At 45.7% G+C, this 20573-nt stretch overlaps 3 protein-coding genes across 3 annotated transcripts in view; 2 read left to right on the forward strand and 1 right to left on the reverse strand.

The window, feature by feature from the left end:
• Nucleotides 1-20573, forward strand: part of SHANK3 (SH3 and multiple ankyrin repeat domains 3) — a gene marked incomplete at both ends in the record, with an annotated part of 484200 nt that overhangs the window by 86134 nt on the left and 377493 nt on the right. The window lies entirely within an intron of this gene.
• On the forward strand, nt 10739-11662 carry LOC310642716 (olfactory receptor 1G1-like; the record flags this gene model as incomplete). Its single annotated transcript, XM_083366603.1, has 1 exon — nt 10739-11662. The coding sequence occupies one exon, from the start codon at nt 10739-10741 to the stop codon at nt 11660-11662; it is 924 nt and encodes a 307-aa protein (XP_083222729.1).
• The window catches only part of LOC310642717 (snaclec coagulation factor IX-binding protein subunit A-like), a gene marked incomplete at its 5' end in the record, with an annotated part of 6435 nt that continues 1092 nt past the window's right edge, over nt 15231-20573 (reverse strand). The window contains 4 exons of the mRNA XM_083366604.1: nt 15231-15494; nt 16247-16361; nt 18516-18662; nt 19683-19795. Coding sequence (XP_083222730.1) covers nt 15424-15494; nt 16247-16361; nt 18516-18662; nt 19683-19795 — 446 coding nt within the window. The 3' untranslated portion in view covers nt 15231-15423. The remainder of the gene's footprint in view (nt 15495-16246; nt 16362-18515; nt 18663-19682; nt 19796-20573) is intronic.

Genomic DNA, 20573 nt, shown 5'->3' on the forward strand with positions numbered 1-20573 from the left:
AGCACTGTGTTGGCTTTTTTGGCAGCTGCAGCACATGGCTGGCTCATATTTAAGTGATTGTCCACTAGGACTCCGAGATCCCTCTCACAGTTACTACTGTTGAGCCAGCCACCCCCTATACTATACCTGTAAATTTGGTTTGTCTTGCCTAAATGTAGAACCTTACTTTTCTCTCCGTTGAATTTCTATTTGTTAGATAGCGCCCAATGTTCAAATCTGATGAGATCCTTCTGTATCTTGAGCCTATCTCCTGGAGCAGGAGTCTTCAAACTTGGCCCTTTTATGACTCGTGGACTTCAATTCCCAGAGTTCCTCAGCCAGCGTGCACACTGGCTGAGGAATTCTGGGAGTTGAAGTCCACGAGTCATAAAAGGGCCAGGTTTGAAGACCCGTGTTTTGGAGTGTTGGCGATTCCAGCCAGCTTGGTGTCATCTGCAAATCTGATGAGTCTCCCTTCTGTCCCCTCATTTAAATCATTGACGAATGATAAGCCAACCGAATGGTGAACTGAATGATTAACCAAAGTGGACAGGTTCACACAAGACATGCAAATTTCAAGGAAATTAACCAAGGCTCACCCTAACCAAGCTTTGGACAATCTATCGATGCAGCTGCTGTATCTGTAACCCAGTCAGTTTCAATTAACTGCAATCAAAACGGGTGTGACTCAGCAGGTGAAGAAAGTTCTGCAGACCCAGCTGCCTCTTCCTCCTTTCCTCCTGGCCATCTTCTCCTTCGGCTTCCTCTCTGCCCACACAGGATCCAACAGCTGCTGTTGTCCCGGCGATTGGCTCTCCAGGAATGGCTTTTGCTACAAGGTGCATGATCAGCTCAAGACCTGGAAAGATGCAGAGGTTAGCAGTGCTGTGTGCCCGTGAATATCCTAGCCCAGGTGGAGAAGACTAGATGGGTGCGTGAAGAGTCGCCTTGTGGTGACATGGGCAGCAAACAAATCTAATAAATAAATAAAATGAAAAGACCACAATTTTAGAATAATCTGAAATGCAAGAATTATATAGACTAAATTCATAGTCAAATTCAGAATAGAGCTGGAAGGGATCTTGGAGGTCTTCTAGTCCAACCCGCTGCTCAAGCTGGAGACCCTATGATAGGGGTCTTCAAACTTGGCCCTTTTATGACTTGTGGACTTCAACTCCCAGAATTCCTCAGCCTGGCTGAGGAATTCTGGGAGTTGAAGTCCACAAGTCATAAAAGGGCCAGGTTTGAAGACCCCTGCCCTATGGCCATTCCTGACAAGTGGCTATCCAGTTTCTTCTTTAAAAACCTCCAGTGATGAAGCACCCACATCTTCTGAAGGGAAGCTATTCCACTGGTTAATTGTCCTCACTATATATGCCAGTCTAGGCTTTCATGGTCAATATCTGTTGGGTAGGGTTGAGCTTCAAGGTTGAGTGACTATCTTGCAGATATCAGATTTCCCAATCTCACACTGGGAACTCCAGCTGTCATCTTCAGGCATCTTAAGACCATCTTGCCTTTGAAGTCATTGGGATCAGAGAGTTTAACGGATGAATCTAAGTCAGGAACTGTTCAAGTGTTGCAGACTCCGGCAAGGACATTTGTGGGATTCAACCAAGATGGTGGCTAGGACCATATAACCAGGTCCCTGCTCTTTTCTCACATGCACAAACACAAGCACACAAACGTGTCCCTTCTTCTGCTGAAAAAGCGCCTTTCTCCGTTGGTGCTGTTCCCAGATGTTCTGCAGGAAACACAAGCCGGGCTGCCACCTGGCCTCCATCCACAGCATGGCAGAGTCAGCTGACCTGGCCGAGTACATCTCCGACTATCTCACAAAAAAGAACAATGTCTGGATTGGATTGAACGATCCACAGAAAGTAGGTCCTTTCTATTGCTTGTATTTATCAACCCACTTTACAGTTTTATGAGCTTTTTGAAGGATCTTCCCATGGGAGGTAGGGATTTCTCCAATAAAAACTCTTGCCTTGGACAAAACTTCCAAAAAATGTCATTTGTTCCAATGCTGCGTCTCCTTCCACTCACCAACCATTCACGCCCAGTTGAAGAACTGACAGCTGTCTTTAAAGCCCCAGAGGGTCGGATCCAGCTCTGATCTCCATCTCGGGATCAAGGCCATCTCTCGCATTGAGTTCCTCCTTCCGTCTGCCTTCCTCTTTACAGCCCACTGAGTGGCCTCTAAAGCTTCTTGAAGCCCTAGTGCAGGGGTAGGCAACCTCGGCTCTTTTATGACTCATGGACTTCAACTCCCAGAATTCCTGAGTCAGCTATGCTGACTCAGGAATTCTGGGAGTTGAAGTCCATGAGTCATAAAAGAGCCGAGGTTGCCTACCCCTGCCCTAGTGGGTCATTAACGGGGTGTCGTTCCTTCCTTCCCCCTTTTTATTTTCTGCAGAAGTTGCTCGTTTCTATGACATCTCGCGCTGTGTTGCCTTTTCAGTTGCTGAAAGACGCTCGGTCATCTTCAAAGAAGGGAAGTTTCCCTGGAATTCAGCTCAGCTCTTTATGGCTTCATGAATACGAATATTATTTTCTGCAAATAACGCAAAACTGGTCTCCCCTTTCCTTCCCACCCACCCACACACCCCCCAATAAATCCCCAGGATTCATTTCGGTTTTCAAGAATGATCTATATCCCTGGAGTTTTTGCTGGTGGTCTCCCACACAAAGACTCTTTGATTATCTTTCTGACATCAACCAGTATCGGCCAGAGCTGTCACCAAGTAGGGCATGAGGCAAGGTGGCTCTTGAGCTGAGCTGGTGACTTCATGGACACCTAAAAGTAGTCTTCTTCTGGGATGTCTTTCCCTCTGGATCTTCTGATCCTCACCTAGGCAGGCCTTCATCAAGTTTAACCCAGCTTAGTTGTTCCAGATCAACTGAGATTGACTAGATAGATGGAGAAGAGAGAGAGAGAGAGAGAGAGAGAGAGAGAGAGAGAGAGAGAGAGAGAGAGAGAGAGAGAGAGAGAGAGAGAGAGAGAGAGAGAGAGAGAGAGAGAGAGGGATCCATATGATGTTCCCCTTGAAACCTGCCATCTTTTCTCTCTCTACCTGGCCCATGTTTACCCAGAGCCTCTTCCTTGGTGAATATTTCATTACAGAAACGCGTCTGGGAGTGGACAGACAGATCCTGCACCGACTTCTTATCCTGGAAACCAGGAGAGCCAAATAACAGATTGGAAAATGAGTTTTGTGTTGAGCTGTGGGCTGAGTTAGGTAAGCCAGGGGGGAGGGGAGGGAGGCGAAGATGAGGAGCTGTTGACACATCTTGGAACACTTGCCGTTGGCAACTGATGGTCTTTGACAAGGAAAAATAAAAGCCATTTGTTGATCCCTTGGCTCTCACAGGCCAACTCAAACACAACACAGTCCAGTACGGCCAAGTGCACACAAAATTCCCGTGGGAGGCTCTTCTGAGCAGGCTAGGATGTCCAACTGAAGAGCCTCTTTGCAAGCCAATATGCTGGTGCTCGTACCCATCATCCAGGCTCCTTAGCACATGGTTTTTTAAAAAATAAGTCACAATAGCAGCCATGATAGTGAAATCAAAGCCCCACTCAATTTTTATCTTCTGGGTCCAAAGAGATGGACCAAAAACTCAAGTTCTCTGCTACCCTCTTGTGGCCAAGCAGAGCTTTGACAGGCAAGATCTGGTGACCACATTCTGACTTGGCTAGTTATCTATTGGAGGTTCTCAGTCATCCAGGTCACGATTGTCCCCTAGCTGCTTTTTTTATGAGGCAACTGGACTTTCTAGTTTTTTCTTTGAAGACGTTTCACTTCTCACCCAAGAAGCTTCTTCAGCTCTCACAGCCGTTTCCCACCATCCAGGCCAAGGTGAAGAAGCCTCTTGGATGGAGAGCGAAACTTCTTCAAGGAAAAACAACAAAGTCCAGTTGCCTCATGAAAAAAGCAACTTTGGGTTAGTTATTCAGGTTACCACCTGCTGAAACCCATTCTAGCATCCTCATGTCCAGTGAGAGTGGAGCCCCTGAAGAAATTGAGTCACTTCAAAAAGGGGATCAAACTTTCTCTTTTGCTCCCAGATTACAAGCAGTGGAACGACGAGGCCTGCACCTCCTTGCGTGCTTTTATCTGCCAGTGCAAATTCTAGGGCAAACGGCTCCATCTCCTGCTCCAGAGTGAGGAAAGCGCCTGGTGAAGTCTGGAGAAGCAATGAAGCCGCCCCCCCCGCTCCCCGCCTGCCGAAATCTCTGCTCTGCAGCCCTTCGCTCAATGGATGCTCTCTGTAGCTTGGATCTGACGTTGCTTGTTGTCCGAAAGTCAAATAAACTCTGTCTTGGCATGGCTGGCCTCCTTTCTTTCGGAGACCCAGAAGACAGTTGAGGTCTAAAGTGCAAGACCCCAGAATGCAAGCCTTGGCCTTAAAGCAGGGGATGGGGGGGGTAGTGGGGGTGGTCCTCTTAAGAAGGACCACCCATTGATGCTACGTTGCTTTCTTGCATGAAGATCACCCTCTTTTCCCAAGCAGGCACCTCTCATAAGGAAAATTGGGTGGCAGTCATATTTTCCTGCTCCCCTGTCCAAGGCACTCCCATCTGCCTAAGGCAGCTCAGGAAATGTCCCCCAAAGCCCCCGAACGGCAGACTTCTGAAAATCAAAAGCAAGCTGCCTTTATGATGATCCAAACTGACCCAAAGTATAAACCAATAATAATAATAATAATAATAATAATAATAATAATAATAATAATAATAATAATGAAGAAGAAGAAGTTGGAAGGGACCTTGGAGGTCATCTAGTCCAACCCCCTGCTCAGGCAGGAAACCCTATACCATTTCAGACAAATGGCTGTCCAGTCTCTTCTTGAAAACTTCCAGTGTTGGAGCATTCACCACTTCTGGAGGCAGGTTGTTCCACTGGTTAATTGTTCTGACTGTCAGGAAGTTTCTCCTTAGTTCCAGGTTGCTTCTCTCCTGGATGAATTTCCATCCGTTGCTTCTTGTCTGGCCTTCGGGTGCTTTGGAGAATAGCTTGACTCCCTCTTCTTTGGGGCAGCCCCTGAGATATTGGAATGCTGCTATCATGTCACCCCTAGTCCTTCTCTTCGTGGGAACTATGTGGAAACTAACAAGCCTTTGGTCCTGGACAAAGGGGGGGGGCAACTGTTGAATACTAAATTCCCCCCCCCCCGGGACACCTACCTCCCCTAGCCAGCTCACACATCAACCCCAACCGCAAAATAAGGTATAAAGAAACAATTCAACTTTTTCTGCCTGCATTGATATATCGTGTTTCTCCAAAAGCAAGAGCCAGTCTTACTTTCTTTGGGGCTCTGAAGGAAGCACTAGGGTTTAGTTTTGGGGGGGTCACTTTTTGCCGGTACCGGCACCGGTAGGCTGCGAGCGCATGGGGGTGGGCCAGGGCCTGTGCACGGGGTGGAAAAGCAACATGGCAGCAAGAGTGTAGTGGCGGACTAGGTTGGGTACCGGGGAGGGAAGGCGGGGCACATGCCTTTCCTGTGCCAGGCCAGCCCCTTCCCTGACACCCAGCCCCATGCCGCTTATCCCTCCCGATCCACTTCTGCCGCGTGCAGGGAAAGAAAAGAAGTTTTTTGGGGGGGAGGTCAATCAATTCCAACTTTACGAGATCTTTTTTTTTTCCGAGAGACGTTGCAATTGGGGAAGTCGCAGACTACCTGCACAAATAAAGGAACTTTCCCTGGAATTGTAGCTCGGCTCCTGGTGACTTTATGAAAACAAAGGTTATTTTCTGCTAAAAAAAACAACCAAAAAACAAAAGCGCCCCTCCACCAATCTCCAGGATGCTTTTCAGCTTCCAAAAGTGATCCATAGCCCTGGGGTTTTGCTGGCAGACTCCGATCCAACGACTCAAAAATTTTGAGCAGACTCTTCAATGACCATCTCAGAAATTACCCCTGTAAAAAAGATCTTTGTGTTCTGGGAACTGGGGCAGTTAGAGAGAAGTCGTGCTCTGGGTCACCTGATCCTCATATATTGAACCTCTCAAGTCTGACTTCCAGTGTGTGTGAGTGGACATGGGGGTGGCCATGAAGAATGAGACAGCAATCTCTGTCTCTGGATCCTTCTTTTGAATGGAGTCAGATTTAGTTGTTTGTGCTATTAGTATACTATATAACACATAACACTAACCAAAATTATGCAGCAGGCACTGAAATGTGTGCCTTAGCAAGAAGACAATGGCCCCTATTGGTTTGGCTGGGAGGAAGGGACCAGGGAAGGAAGGAGTTAAACATCTTTCATCTTATAACGTACCCTTGGGTTCATATCTGGAACACCAGCTACCAACGACAATGAGAACTGAATTTCTGATTTCTCTTCCTGACTGGCTATGTTTCAATGCTGAATGAAGCTGGTCAGCTTTGCTCTCTTCCTTGCACTGCGTCCCCCCAGCTCGGGTACAGCTAACAAGTCCCAGTTGTGAGTCTTGCCCCAGAGGGTCCCTTCTCCCTGCCCTGCACACTCTGTTCCGTGCCAAGGGGCGTTTCCCCCCGTGAGTTGCCCCCTGTCACGGATGATGCATGAACTCTGAAAATTGCTTCTGTGGTGAGAAAGATCTTCTGAACATCTCCCTTCCTGCTCCGTGGGCAGACATTGGGAGGAGGCACCTCCATTCTCATTGCACCTAAGCCCCACCTGTGGAAGAACGTTGGGAGAGCTGATTCTGCTTCAGCCACAGCTGGTCTTCAACAGGTGAGAGAACAATCAAAGCTGAGTTGGTTTGTGGTCCTCAAAGGTTCTTCTTCCAATCAAGTCAATGCAGGGAGAGATCTATTCTTGGAAGGCTGAGGGAAGCGGTGAGGAACCAGGAATTCCTAGATACCTGATTCCACCCAGGAATCTCCTCTTGAGGGGGGGGTCTCAGAAATGTCAAAGAGCTACCGCCAGAATTGATGAAGCTTCTTGGATGAGAAGCGAAACATCCTTTCCTTCTTCCTTCGGGGGAGGGGGGAACAGTCCAGTTATCTTTTGCAGAAGAAAAAGCACCTTTCAGACAACTGTGACCTGGATGGCTGAGAATCTCCACAGACAAAAGGGTCAGACTCATTCTCTATTGACATCAAGAGCAAGTCAAACATTTCCTTTGATCTCCCTTGAAGATGTATGGACGGTCCATGCATCACTTGGCTTCTTCATGCTCTGTGTTTCTTGAGAAACCCAAGCCTCCTCCCAGAACGGAGGAGGAAGAAGGAACTCTGAAGTGGAGGGAAGGTAATGGCAGCCCAGTAGAGCTTAAGCCCCTTGTTCGTGCTCTCCTTGCTCTCAACAACCCATTCTAGAGCAATGCCAGGAATTACGTGGCGAAGAGGAAACAGAGTGAACTTGGAGCATAGCCACAATCTTCTCAGTAGCGTTTCCCATCAAGGGTTGTAGAATTGAAAGCTAGGTGGAAGTCAGATCAAAAGGTTGGCATCGCAATTACAGATCAAAATTTAGTAAAGCAAATTAGAGATTAAAATTGTGCACATATAAAGAGGATATATAATGCTTTAATTGAATTGGATTCGGAAACGGAACTGGTTAAAGACTGCATGATAAAGTGGGCACAAAATATTCAGGAACCAATTTTGTTGGACACCTGGGAGATAATTTGGGTCAGAAATGTTAAATTTACCCAGGCTCAAAATCTAAGAGAAAATTTTTATAAAATGTTTTATAGATGGCATCTGGATCCCAAGAAGTTGTCCAACATGTATCCTAATTTACAGTCTAAATGTTGGAGGTGTGGTAGCTTAGAAGCTACCTATTTTCACATGTGGTGGACTTGTAGCTTTTTGGATTAAAATTTGGTGGAACATTCAAAAGATTTTTAAGAGAAAGATAAAGTTTTCTCCGCAATTGTTTTTATTGGGCATTGTTGTAGATTGTGAGGTTAAAGAAACTAACTTGATGTTGAACATGGTAACGGCAGCACGGTTACTGGTGGGACAATATTGGAAGAAGGATAGTTTTCCCACTGTAGAAGAATGGGTGTTTAAAGTTTCGAATCTTGCAGAAATGTCTCAGATTTCTGCTTTTTTGAAAGATCATTCACAGGAAAGATATATTTCAGTTTGGAGGAGATGGATAGATTATATTCAGAACAAATATGGGACTAAAAAGTACCATTTAGCTTATGAGTAGATTTTAGTGGGATATTGTTATTGGTACGTTGTTTGTAGTTATGTTAAAGGGGAGTTAAAGCACATTATGAATTTGGTTAATTGTATATTATGCGTAATTTTTATTTAGAATATGATTATTGTAACTATAATCCTGTATTTAGCTCTGGGAAGTGGGGGGAGGGGAAGTGGGTGGGTTTGGGGTGGGAGGGATTTGGGGATATATTGTAAAACTTTGTTTTTGTAAAACTCTTCAATAAAAAAAGGGTTGTAGAAACATAGAACACGATGGCAGAAAAAGACCTCGTGGTCCACCGAGTTTGCCCCTTGAGAGTTTGGTTGTTTGTTTTCTTTTATTTACTTACTTACTTACTTACTTACTTACTTACTTACTTACTTACTTACTTACTTTGGATGAGGAGCATGTGTATATCCCAAGCATGTTTAAACTCAGTTACTGAGGATTGACCCACCATTGCCACTGAAGGCTGGTTCCAAGCTTCCACTACTCGTTCTGTGAAGTCCAACTTTCTAACGTGACTTTTCAGCTTCCCTCCTGTCCGTCTGAGATTATGCGCCCATGTTTTTTTTAATTTTTGCTTAATATTGAAAACACTGCCCTCTGGAACCTAATTCACATCCTTAATATATTTGAAGAGCCCCGGTGGTGCAGTGGTGAGAATGCAATGTTGCAAGTTGATTCTGCTCACTGCCAGGAGTTCGATCCTGACTGGCTGAAGGTTGACTCAGCCTTCCATCTTTCCGAGGTTGGTTAAAATGAGGACACAGATTGTTGGGGGGCAAGAGGCTGCCTCTGTAAGCCACCCAGAGAGTGCTGTAAAGCAGTGTGAAGCGGTATATAAGTCTAGGTGTTACTGCTAGAGGTTTCAATCAAGTCCCACCCTTTCCCTTCTGTCCTCCAGGCTGCCCAATCTCAGAGGAACTGTTATTTCGGACAATCAAAGCAGAGGGCAGAGGATCATTGGCAGGTTGAAGAAGTGTGTGTCATTCTGCAGGCTGATGACTTCTGAAGAGGGTGATCCAAAGCCTGCTGTTTCAGGTGAGGGCACCATAGTGTGGCTTCTAAGGATGCCAATGGCTGGAGAAGGCAGAGTTGAAGGACTGTTACTTCATCAGAAGACTTTGTAGCACTAATTTTGGGTCCTCTTAGCCCATTTGCTCACTCCCTTATTAGGGACAGTCATCTGGTGGGACTCAGGAGGGGATCCTTTCCTGCCTCAGCCCCCACCCTTTATAACATCACACACACACACACACACACACACACACACCGAGATGCCAGATTGGTCGCAAGCCGGACAGCTCTAGAAACATGGTTGTGCCCATATGCTTGGGAACCTGGTTATGGTTCAGAGTCTACTAGATGTCTATATTCATGACTTTCACTTCCGGTTTTTCTGTTTCTTAGGTATAATTTTTGGTTTTCAAATGGGGTTATCTTGTTTTACAGGATTTTTGGATTTTGTTTATTAGTTACGTTATAGGATGGTTTTTCATGGTATGAGCTGTCCAGAATCACAAATGTGAAATAGGCGGTTATACAAATTGAGCAAATAAAACAAAGTATTCAATATTTGTCTTGGCATTGGAAAATGGTTTAGATACTAAACTTGGAAAGGATTTTCCTCAGAGTTTCTCAGCAAGTCAAAAGCCCCAGAAATGTAGAGGGAGAATTAAGTTCCATCCCCCAGGTCTCCATCTCCATCTAACTCATCTCGGGCTACTTCTAATTCAAAATAGTACAAGAAGAACATAGAATAATAGAGTTGGAAGGGACTTTGGAGGTCTTCTAGTCCAACCCCTGTTCAAGCAGGAGACCCTATATCATTTCAGATAAATGGTTGTCCAGTCTCTTTTTGAAAGCCTCCAGTGATGGAGCACCTACAACTTCTGAAGGCAAGAAGTTCCGTCGGTTGATTGCTGAGAAATTAGGAAAATTCTCCTTAGTTCTAGATTGCTTTTCTCCTTGGTTACTTTCCATCATTTCTTGTCTTCTCTTTGGGTGCTTTGTAAAAATACTTGGACCCCTTGTCTTTGTAGGAGCCCCAAATATTGTAAGATTGCTATCATGTCTCCCATAGTCCTTCTTTTCATTAGACTAGACCAGAGTTAGGCAACCTTGGCTCTTTTATGACTTGTGGACTTCAACTCCCAGAATTCCTGAGCCAGCCATGCTGAGGGAAAAGGAATTCAGGAATTCTGGGAGTTGAAGTCCACGAGTCATAAAAGACCCAAGGTAATAGACATACCCAGTTCCTGTAACCGTTCTTAGTATGTTTTAGCCCCCAGTCCCCTAATCATTCTTGTTGCATTTGAGAAGGAAGGAAGGAAGGAAGGAAGGAAGGAAGGAAGGAAGGAAGGAAGGAAGGAAGGAAGGAAGGAAGGAAGGAAGGAAGGAAGGAAATCCTTGAAACATCAACCCATATATATTTGACTCTTAATAAGGTAATATTTAGGTATAAGAGATTCTTAATATTTCATTCTCCATGGAGACCCCAAATAAAGACATTGTCATTTTGCCTCTTACATGCGTTCTCCAAAATTCATTACTCCTCTTTGCTTTCTTGACATGCATTTTTCTGTTTTTCCAGCTGTTCCTTTTTTTCCTCTCATGGATGCCCAGAACAAAACCCAAGGGACAGAATTCATCCTCCTGGGTTTCTCCAGCCTCCTCAGTCATGAAATCTACCTTTTCTTGGTGTTCGTTACTGAATATTTGGTCACTCTAGTGAGCAACGTCACGATCATAATTCTGATTCTACTGGATTCCCGTCTTCACAACCCCATGTACTTCTTCCTCAGCCAACTCTCCTTCTTGGATGTTTGCCTTTCCTCTGTGGTGGTACCAAAGATCCTGGTGAACTTCCTACGCCAGCAGTACACCATCTCCTACAACCAATGCCTGGCACAAGCCTTCTTCCTGATTGGCTTTGCAGGATGTGAGCCGGCACTGCTGGCCGTCATGGCCTATGACCGCTACGCTGCCATTTGTCAGCCTTTGCACTATGAACACCTCATGAGGGGCAAGTTGTGTGTCCAGATGTCTGTGGCTGTTTGGCTTTGGGGCTTTCTGGACTCAGCTATCTATGCTGCCCTGGCCTCTAGGTTAGATTTCTGTGGACACCTCCACGTCCCTCACATGTTTTGTGATGTCCCCCCATTGTTGAAAATTGCTTGCAGTGACATTTCAGTCAACACGTTGGTCAGTTATATCAACAGCACCTTGGTGGGCCTCATCCCTGTTCTCCTCATCGTCCTGTCCTATTTTTACATTTTGTCCTCCATTCTGCAGATCCGCTCCAAGATTGGCAGGCGCAAAGCTTTCTCCACCTGCGCTTCACACATTGCTGTAGTAACACTCTTTGTTGGAAATGCCTTTGTGAACTACAACCAGCCCAGTGCTGGTTACTCTGTAGTGGTGGACACCTTAATCTCCACCATGTTTTGCATCGTCACCCCCATGTTGAACCCCTTGATCTACAGCCTCCGCAACAAGGAAGTGAAGGGGGCCCTGAGGAAGCTTCTCAACATCTAGAAGATGTGGCAGACTTCATTTTGCAATGTGTGGTTGTGTGTGTGCGTGTGTGTGTGTGTGTATGTTTTCTCTAAATAAAATGAAACTGCTACATAGGAACTGGTCAATGAACTTACTCAAGATAAAACATTTCTTATGAGACAACAATGAAAGAGATCATATTAATTCATCATTCTATGTTCTATCACAACTTGGTCCCTGCAAGCCCCATAACAAGTTCCCTTGTGTAGATTTTTACTTTCATGAACAACAACAACAGTATTGTACATCTTGTAAATTTACCAGCCCCTGAGAGACAGACTCAAAATTCATCTTAGTTTTAAGACACAGCTGCAGATGAAGTTTAGTTGTGGTCTGGATATACTTAATTCTTTCAAGAGCCCTTTTTTCAGTAATTCGTGTGATTAATAATAATAATTCAGTGTAATAATTCAGTAATTCAAGTACTCAATAAAAAGCTCCATTTCTTTCAGTACTTATGTTCATTTTATTGCCAGTAAAAAAATGTCTATGGAGAGTCTGAGTCATCCAGGTTGTGAAACATCTTCGAGGAAAAACAATGTCTAGTTGCCTTTTGAAAAAGCATCTTTGGGCCAATAAAAGAATATTTGTCCTGTGTAGGAGAAAGCATTAGAAAGATATATCCTTCCCAGTTGGGAAGCTCTACTCCGGAGTGAAGAGATCAAGAGGGTGAAACATTTAATCTCATGCGTGAGAAGATGGGTGTCACCATCTTGCCCATGCATGATGAAGAGAAGAAATATCTTTCTGGAAAGAATCAAAATGGTTTTGCACACTTCCTTCTCCTCGCTTCAATTCCTTTTCTCTGGGTCAAACTTTTTCTACTTTTTGTTTTCCAGCATTCCCTTCTGCTGAAATCTAATATCTGCCAGCTTTGATAATGTTGAAATGTCAGGCAGGAACAATGAAATAAATTTATTATTCATATCCAGTTTGGGTGTGAAAAAGCTAGAACGATCTTGAGAAAGTAAAGGGCACCGATATGGACAATAACATGTTCAGCTGACCGTAAGAACCTACTTGATGCCACACACGCAACATTTATTTGGTGTGAGAGAACACCATAGAGCAGCGTTTGTCAACTTTGGCAACTTGAAGACGCATGGACCTCAACTACCAGGCTTCTCCAGCCAGCGATGCTATGTTCTATCTCGTGATGCTGGCCGGGGAATTCTGGGAGTTGAGGTCCACGCGTCTTCAAGTTGCCAAGGTTGCGTGATTCAAATATGTGAGCAACCGGTTCTCTGTCTGGATGTCACTTCCGGAAGTTCATTCTGGACCTGGGAAACAAAAAAATTAGCTACTGGTTCTGCTGAAGAGGTGCAAACTGGCTGAATCCCACCACTGACCAAAGGCACACGGAATACTGTTACCTTCCCACCGAAGTGGTACCTATTTATCTACTTGCATTTACATGTTTTCAAACTGGGCAGTGCTGACCAGGACTTTGTTGTTGTTGGTTCTGAAGTCGTGTCCGACCCATCGCGACCCCATGGACCATGTTCCTCCAGGCCTTCCTGTCCTCTACCATCTTCTGGAGTCCCTTTAGGCTCACACCTACTGCTTCAGGGACTCCATCCAGCCACCTCCTTCTCTGTCGTCCCCTTCTTCTCTCGCCCTCAACCTTTCCCAGCATTAGGCTCTTCTCCAGTGAGTCCTTCCTTCTCATTAGGTGGCCAAAGGATTTGAGTTTTAGCTTCAGGATCTGGCCTTCTAAAGAGCAGTCAGGGTTGATCTCCTCTAGGACTGACCGGTTTGATCGCCTCGCAGTCCGAGGGACTCACAGGAGTCTTCTCCAGCACCATAGTTCAAAGGCCTCAATTCTTTGGCGTTCAGCCTTTCTTATGGTCCAACTTGACCAGGACTCAGGGGACAGTGAATGTGTCCAGATGGCCCCTCTCCCTCTGATCACTTGCAGGCCTCTGAATGCTGGGGTCATGAAAGGACAGCAAAGGAAACACCCAATGCTCTAACTCACCCAGGGACAGCTAGAGTCTTGGGGAAACACCCAGAGTGAACAGAGGGTGTCCTGGGGAAACACCCAAAAGTGAACCAGCTAGCTACTTCTATTTTCTAGTTTCTTATCTATAGTGTGCCAGAGCTCAGGGGCAAAGTCTTCTGTGTGTCAGCTTTGCTGGGTGAATTGCTTACATAACCAAAATAGGCACAGAAATAAGACATCTTTGCTATTTGGGGCTATTCGCATTTTTTAGAGAAGCCCGTCTCTGTTCAGCTGAATAAATACTGAAGGCAAATTTTTGGTTTCCTGTATTTTGTTATCAAGCAAAACCTCAGAACCTGGACATCAGCAGAAGCTGGGGCAAGTAAAGGGAGTTCAGGACTTGAACCCAGTTGTCAGCTTTGCAGCTGACAAGCTCGGCATCTTTAACCACTGAGCCATCACACCCCTAAACTGGATAACTGGACCTGACTAAAGTCTGTGTGTTCACTGGACTTCCCAACCTTCTTACTTTCCTATGCTTTGGGTGATGGTCCCTCACCAGATCTTGGCCATGATCTTAAGCTCCTCTGTATCAAAGCCCAAGCATGAAGACCAACATCTTAATGGTTTTATGGACATGGTCTTTGTGGCAGAAGCATGACATCGTGACAGGTTTTTATCTCTGGACAGACCTGAGTGGACCTCAAGTTATCAGCCATCAAAGAGATGGCTTGCAGAGAAGTATCATACAGCGTTAGGTGTCACAATCCAGAAATATGTAATTGAACAGCCTAATACTTGAGGGTTGATTAATTGTGTGCCTTCAACTCTTAGCAATGAGGTAGATCTCCTCCATGATGATCTGTCCCCACTACCCGATCCTTCAGGCCTTCCAGTATGTACCCTCTGCCAATATAACTTTGCCCAACTGCTTGGCTGTTGTTCATCCTCTTCTCTCTCCTTCTACCTTCCCCAGAATTAAACCCTTGTCTGGAGGGCTAGATTTTTGCACAATGTCTACAAAGTAGGATAATTTGACCTTGGACCATAAGCCCCTTTTGCAGGTAGCACCTGTGAGGAATACCAGCCTTGGGGGTTTCCTTTGCACCTTGACCTTTGATCTAGGAACCCTCGGAGCTGATCTGCCATCAGTGGGAAGAGGGGACCTTTTAAGGAAAGGGGCACCCAGGCTTTGCAGCTCAAACACCTCGGAAGAGACACGACTGTGGTCTCACCAGAACCCGCCGGAGGTGCCGATTAACCAGAAGATGACCATCATGAATGCATGACTTTCCTTCAGCTTTTCTTCTTGGTCTGGTTTGCTTCAGCGATCCTCCAGCTACCCACCTTGCATGGACCTTTTTCCACTCCAGGGGGACATTATTTCCACAGATCCATGTTTCTCGTCTCATTGATCTCCTATTTCCCTCGGAGAGAAAAGGTGGGAGAGAGGGATGCCAGGAAAGGAGACGATAAGGTGGCGGGATGTCTTTGCAACCAGAAAGTCAACTGCAGAGACAACACCCTCTTCCCTCTGAGAGGCATTCAGGGAGGGGCCCTGGACCCCCTGGGAGAGAAATGCCAAACTCAAGACAAGGACACAGCAACAGACTTTATTATCAAGGGAGGGGCACATTCTTCAGAAAGAGGGGGAGAGAAGCAAGCTCAGAGGACACAGAAGAACCGACTGCTTGACATTCAGCTGGTCTTTCTGGCAAAGACATTTTGCACATGGAGAAGATGGAAGGTTTCTGTTCAATGGGGAGGGCCCCCCCCAAACTCCATCTTCAGACGTGGCTTAAGAGGGTTTCCATTTGCAGAGGAAAGGCTGTTTGCGGTTACAGTATATATCAACCCATCTCTCATGCCCTGAAAGAAAGGAACACGGGTGGTGATCACCTTTGGAGCCCAATATGCCATAGGATTGGGCTACTTGCAGACCACCTGTTCTCAAGCACATCTGCCTGCCCCACGTCCACTCACGGGTGGTGTCAAGTGCAAACAGCTTCCACACGCAAGAATCTAGTCAACTAATGGTCAAAGCTAAATGAGCACTAGATAAGGGTCAAGAGAATTCAGGGGGACTGGACTTAGGTCTCTCGTGGCAACACAAAGACCTCAAACAGATGACATGTTTAACTCCGCCTTCCAGCTCCTCTCCTACAAGAGGGGGTGCATGCTGCAGTTCCCTCATTGAAGCCTTGTCATCTGGTGGGATCTAGGAAGGATCCCTTTTCCGTGGCTCCCTCCCTGCTCTAGAACAATCTCTCTACTGGGCTAGAGCAGACTCAGCTCTTTCATCAAGGGAGTTAAGGTCTTCCTCAAGCGTTTGGGTCTCTGCTTGGGGGATCCTGGGAATGGCCAGGTAAATATAAATGTTTGAAATAAAATCAGGCATTGACAAAGCTCTCTCCTGCCTTCCCTTCCCCATCTTCCCTTCCCCTCCCTTCCCCATCTTTCCTTCCCCTCCTTTCCTGCCTTCCCTTCCCTTCCCCATCTTCCCATCCCCATCCCTTCCCGTCTTCCCTTCCCTTCCCTGTCTTCCCTCCCCTTCACTGCTTTCCCGGGATTACAGAGGCAAACTGCAGCCACACTAAGGAACGACGGCTTCTCATACTGACCAGTTGCAGAAGAGAGACCGACGCAAGCCTCATGGTTTAACAAAATGTCGGGTTCACCATAGCTCCAGCTTTTATACGTGGATCGTGTCCCATCAGTCCAGCGCCATCCAGTTTGCTGTGCAATGCAGAATAAAGCGCATTGAGGTGGGTGAATGGGGAACACGGGGAAAGGGGGACGATGATTAAAAAAAAATTAAATTCCAATTCTAATTTAGGTCAAATTAATTTAAAGGGGGAAGTCCTGCTAATTAGGCTTTTGTGCAAGCAAGCACCACACGGACGTTACCCTAAGTTGGTGTAGGCAACCTTGGCTCTTTTATGACTTGTGGACTTCGATACCCAGAATTCCTGAACCAGCCATGCTGACTCAGGAATTCTGGGAGTTGAAGTCCATGAGTCGTAAAAGAGCCACGGTTCCCCACTCCTGCCCTAAGACAGCAAAGGAAACACCCAATGCTCTAACTCACCCAGGACAGCTAGAGTCTTGGGGAAACATCCAGAGCGAACAGAGGGTGTATTGGGGAAACACCCAAAAGGGAACAGGCTAGCTCAGGGGTAGGCCACCTCGGCTCTTTTGTGACTCGTGGACTTCAACTCCCAGGATTCCTGAGCCAGCTGTGCTGAGGGGAAAGGGAGAGGTTTCCAAGCTGAGCTCTGCTGGCTCAGGAATTCTGGGAGTTGAAGTCCACGAGTCACAAAAGAGCTGAGGTTGCCTACTTCTGCTTTCTATTTTCTTATCTATAGTGTGCCAGCGCTAAGGGGCAAAGTCTTAATCTTCTGTGTGTCCGCTTTGCTGAGTGAATTGTTGACATAACCAAAATAGGCATAAAAATAAGACATCTTTGCTATTTGGGGCTTTTCATCTTTTTAGAGAAGCCCGTCTCTATTCAGCTGAATAAATACCTACTTTTAAAGGCAAATTCTGGTTTCCTGTATTTTGTTATCAAGCAAAACCTCACAACCTGCACATCAATTCTTTCAATTGTCCCAGGAAAGAGACCCAGTTAGGCCCTTTGGATGCAAGAAGCGGCATATAACTGTATAAGGGCTATTGCGATTGCGGTGCACAGAATCCAAGGTTCCTGGGGCTATAAAGATCCCCGGGCCTTTGAGTCCAGCGGCCTGCTCAGTGCACGAATCCAGCCTAAAACACATTTAGTCCTCGCCTTACGACCGCAACAGAGCCCAAACTTTCTGTTGCTAAGTGACAAACTTGTTAAGTGAGTTTTGCCCCATTTTACGACTTTTCTTGCCCCATTTGTTGAGTGAATCCCTGCAGATGTTAAATTAGTAACACCATTGTTACGTGAATCTTGCTTTTCCTTGTCAGAAGGTCACAAAAGGGGATCACGTGACCCCGGGACACTGCGACCGTCATAAATGTGAGCCAGTTCTCAAGCATCCGAAGGTAAATCACGTGACCCTGGGGATGCTGCAACCGTTATGGGTGTGAAAAAAGTCATAAGTCATTTTTTTCAGTACCTTCGTAACTTTGAACGGTCGCTAAACAAACTGTTGTGTCAGGAGCATCAATGGGATGGTGCTTAGATACAACACCACACAGTCTATCTCTAACCCATTAACATTCAAGGTGAGATTCAAGGTGCTGGTGATGACCTATAAAGCCCTAAATGGCCTGGGTCCGGGATATTTGAGGGAACACCTGCTGCCAGCATCACGTTCCCTTCGTCCAGTGCGCTCTCACAGGGAGGGTCTCCTCAGGGTGCCGCCGGTTAAAGATTGCCGGCGGGTAATACCCAGGGGTAGGGCCTTCTCAGTGGGTGCGCCTGCCCTGTGGAACCAGCTGCCTGCGGAGCTTAGGACTGCCCCCAACCTCCGTTCATTCCGCCGGGACCTGAAGAACTGGCTCTTCGAGCTCTCTGGCCCAGGCTGAGAATATTTTTAATTTTAATTTTAACTGGGTTTTAATTTTCTCAGGGTTCTATTTAATCTCTTTTAATTTGTTTTAACGTTTGTATTGACTGTTTTTTAAATGCCCTGTAAACCGCCCTGAGTCCTTCGGGAAAGGGCAGTATATAAATCTAAATAAATAAATAAATAAATAAATAAATAAATAAATAAATAAATAAATAAATAAATAAATAAATAAATAAATAAATAAATAAATAAATGGGACAAGACCAGCACCAGGGGACGGAGATGGAACAAGGAGGCTGGGCTAGTCAAGGATGGTGTAAATCACAACTCAGGAAACAGCTGTAAGGAAACAGTCGGTGGTTGCTCAAAGCCAGGAGGACCAAAGACTCACCAAACTGGACCCTGCATCTCGTCGGAGTCCAATCCAGACGCATTTACCCTCCAGGTTTTCTTTAGTGACGTAGGCACCGACGCTTTTGATCTGCTTGTCTTTTGTCAGAGATGCTAAATGGCCTTTCCATTTGAACTGACACTCTTCCTGCAAAGAGAGAAGAACCAAAAATATCTCAGCACCAACAAACCAGGTTGTCCATTGGAGGTCTGCTACGATCCAGGCCTACCAACCCGGGGGGGGGTGGGGTGGTTGTGGTTGTGTGTCTTGCAGTCTGGGCAGACAAGGTCCTCCCAACTAGGTTCCTGCCATTGAAGTTCTCCTAAGAGGGGCTGCAGATGCAAGCATGACTTTCTTGCCCAACAAGGAAAAATAAAGAAAAAATATAATGGGGAAAATGGCTCTCTGGCTTCGAAGCAAGGTGTGAAAGTGGTGTTAGAAGTGGGATACACACACAAAAGTGGGACATCCAAACCAGGTGTGGGAGGGAGAGAGAAGAGGGAAGGAAGTGTGTCTTTGTGTGTGGAAATAAAGAGACACCCTGAGACACAAGGGCCCACTTTAAAATCGCATGGCTTGAACCTTTGAAGGTACAGCAGTCCTCGTTTAACAACCACAACTGGAACTAGCAACTCAGTCATTCAGCGAAGCGGTTACTAAGTCAACTGCAACTGTCATAAATGTGAGGATTGGCCATAAAGATGTCTTTTCATCACTGTCCTAACTGTGATTGGTTGCTGAGTGAGGAACCCCTGTTAACCCTGTGATTGTTGGCCTTGTTCCCACAACATAGACAAGACAGTAGCTGAGCTGCACAACCTATTAAATCACACAACACCCAATCCCATTTAAATGTAGCAGGAGGATGACTTATTCCAGTTCTGCTTTCTTTAACAAATTTTACTCGGACATTGAAGTGAAGCCAGCCCATGAATCCTGTTCAGAGTTATTATCGAGGTACTAAACTGAAGGGAATTCTAGAGAATTACTAAGGAATTTTATTTTACTCTTTCTTTTAGACTTCTATCTTTTTTTCTAAGGGAGAGTCATTAAAAAAATGAGATGAACTTTTTGGCATTATAAAGTTTGGAAAAACTCTGGGCCAACTTAAGGGAATCCTTCCCACTCAAGTGAGTTACCTCAGGCGAGTTACCTCAGATGGCTTACCTCAGCATCATGAAAGGTGAACTGATCTTCGTAGAACTTGTAGCATTGCCACTCGCTTCCGTCTTTATAGGCAAAGGTGCCAGAAGGACAGACAGTCCGAACACTTGGAGCTGCTCAGGAACAGAATAAAAATGGACTTTTTCCTCACGGACACCAACAAGGTAGAGAAATCCTTAAGCAAAACAGAAATATGTACCGTATTTTCCGGCTATAAGACGACTGGGCGTATAAGACCACCCCCTACATTTCCTGTTAAATTATAGGGTTTGGGCTATACTCGCCGTATAAGACTAGCCCTCTTCCAACGCACACCAAATAAACATTAAAAAACATCAGATTTGATTTTAATATGGTAATTTAAATTCAAATGCTTATGACATGCAGGTACTTAGTAGGAAAACTGTCACTTATAAACATAAGGCTGTTTGTCATCAACATAAACAACATAAAAACAGTGCAAGTGGATTAAACTTTTCCTAATTCACTCTAAAGCTTTCCCTGTGCAGACCAAATGGGAGATCCGCTGCAGGTTTTCCAGCCAGCCCGCCCAGTTCCTGAGTCAAATGTGTCCTTAGAGCTAAGCAGCTGCTCTGGCTGCTGCATTCCCCACCTGCCTTTCAAGTTGGGATAGACTGCAGCTGCTCTTCAACTTTAGAAGGAAAGACACCAGACCCCAGCCTGTAAAAAATCACAGACTGCAGCTTCTTCTCAATTGGTCCCGCTTTCCCTGCGCAGACCAAATGGGAGATCTGCTCCAGGTTTTCCAGCCAGCCCTGTCCCTAAAGTTTCAGCACCCAGCGTATAAGACGACCCCTGACTTTTGAGAAGATTTTCATGGGTTAAAAAGTCGTCTTATACGCCAGAAAATACGGTAACTCCTCTATAAGCATT

This window comes from Vipera ursinii (genome assembly GCF_947247035.1).
Source record: "Vipera ursinii genome assembly, chromosome: 6".
NCBI classification, from domain to species: Eukaryota; Metazoa; Chordata; class Lepidosauria; order Squamata; family Viperidae; genus Vipera; species Vipera ursinii.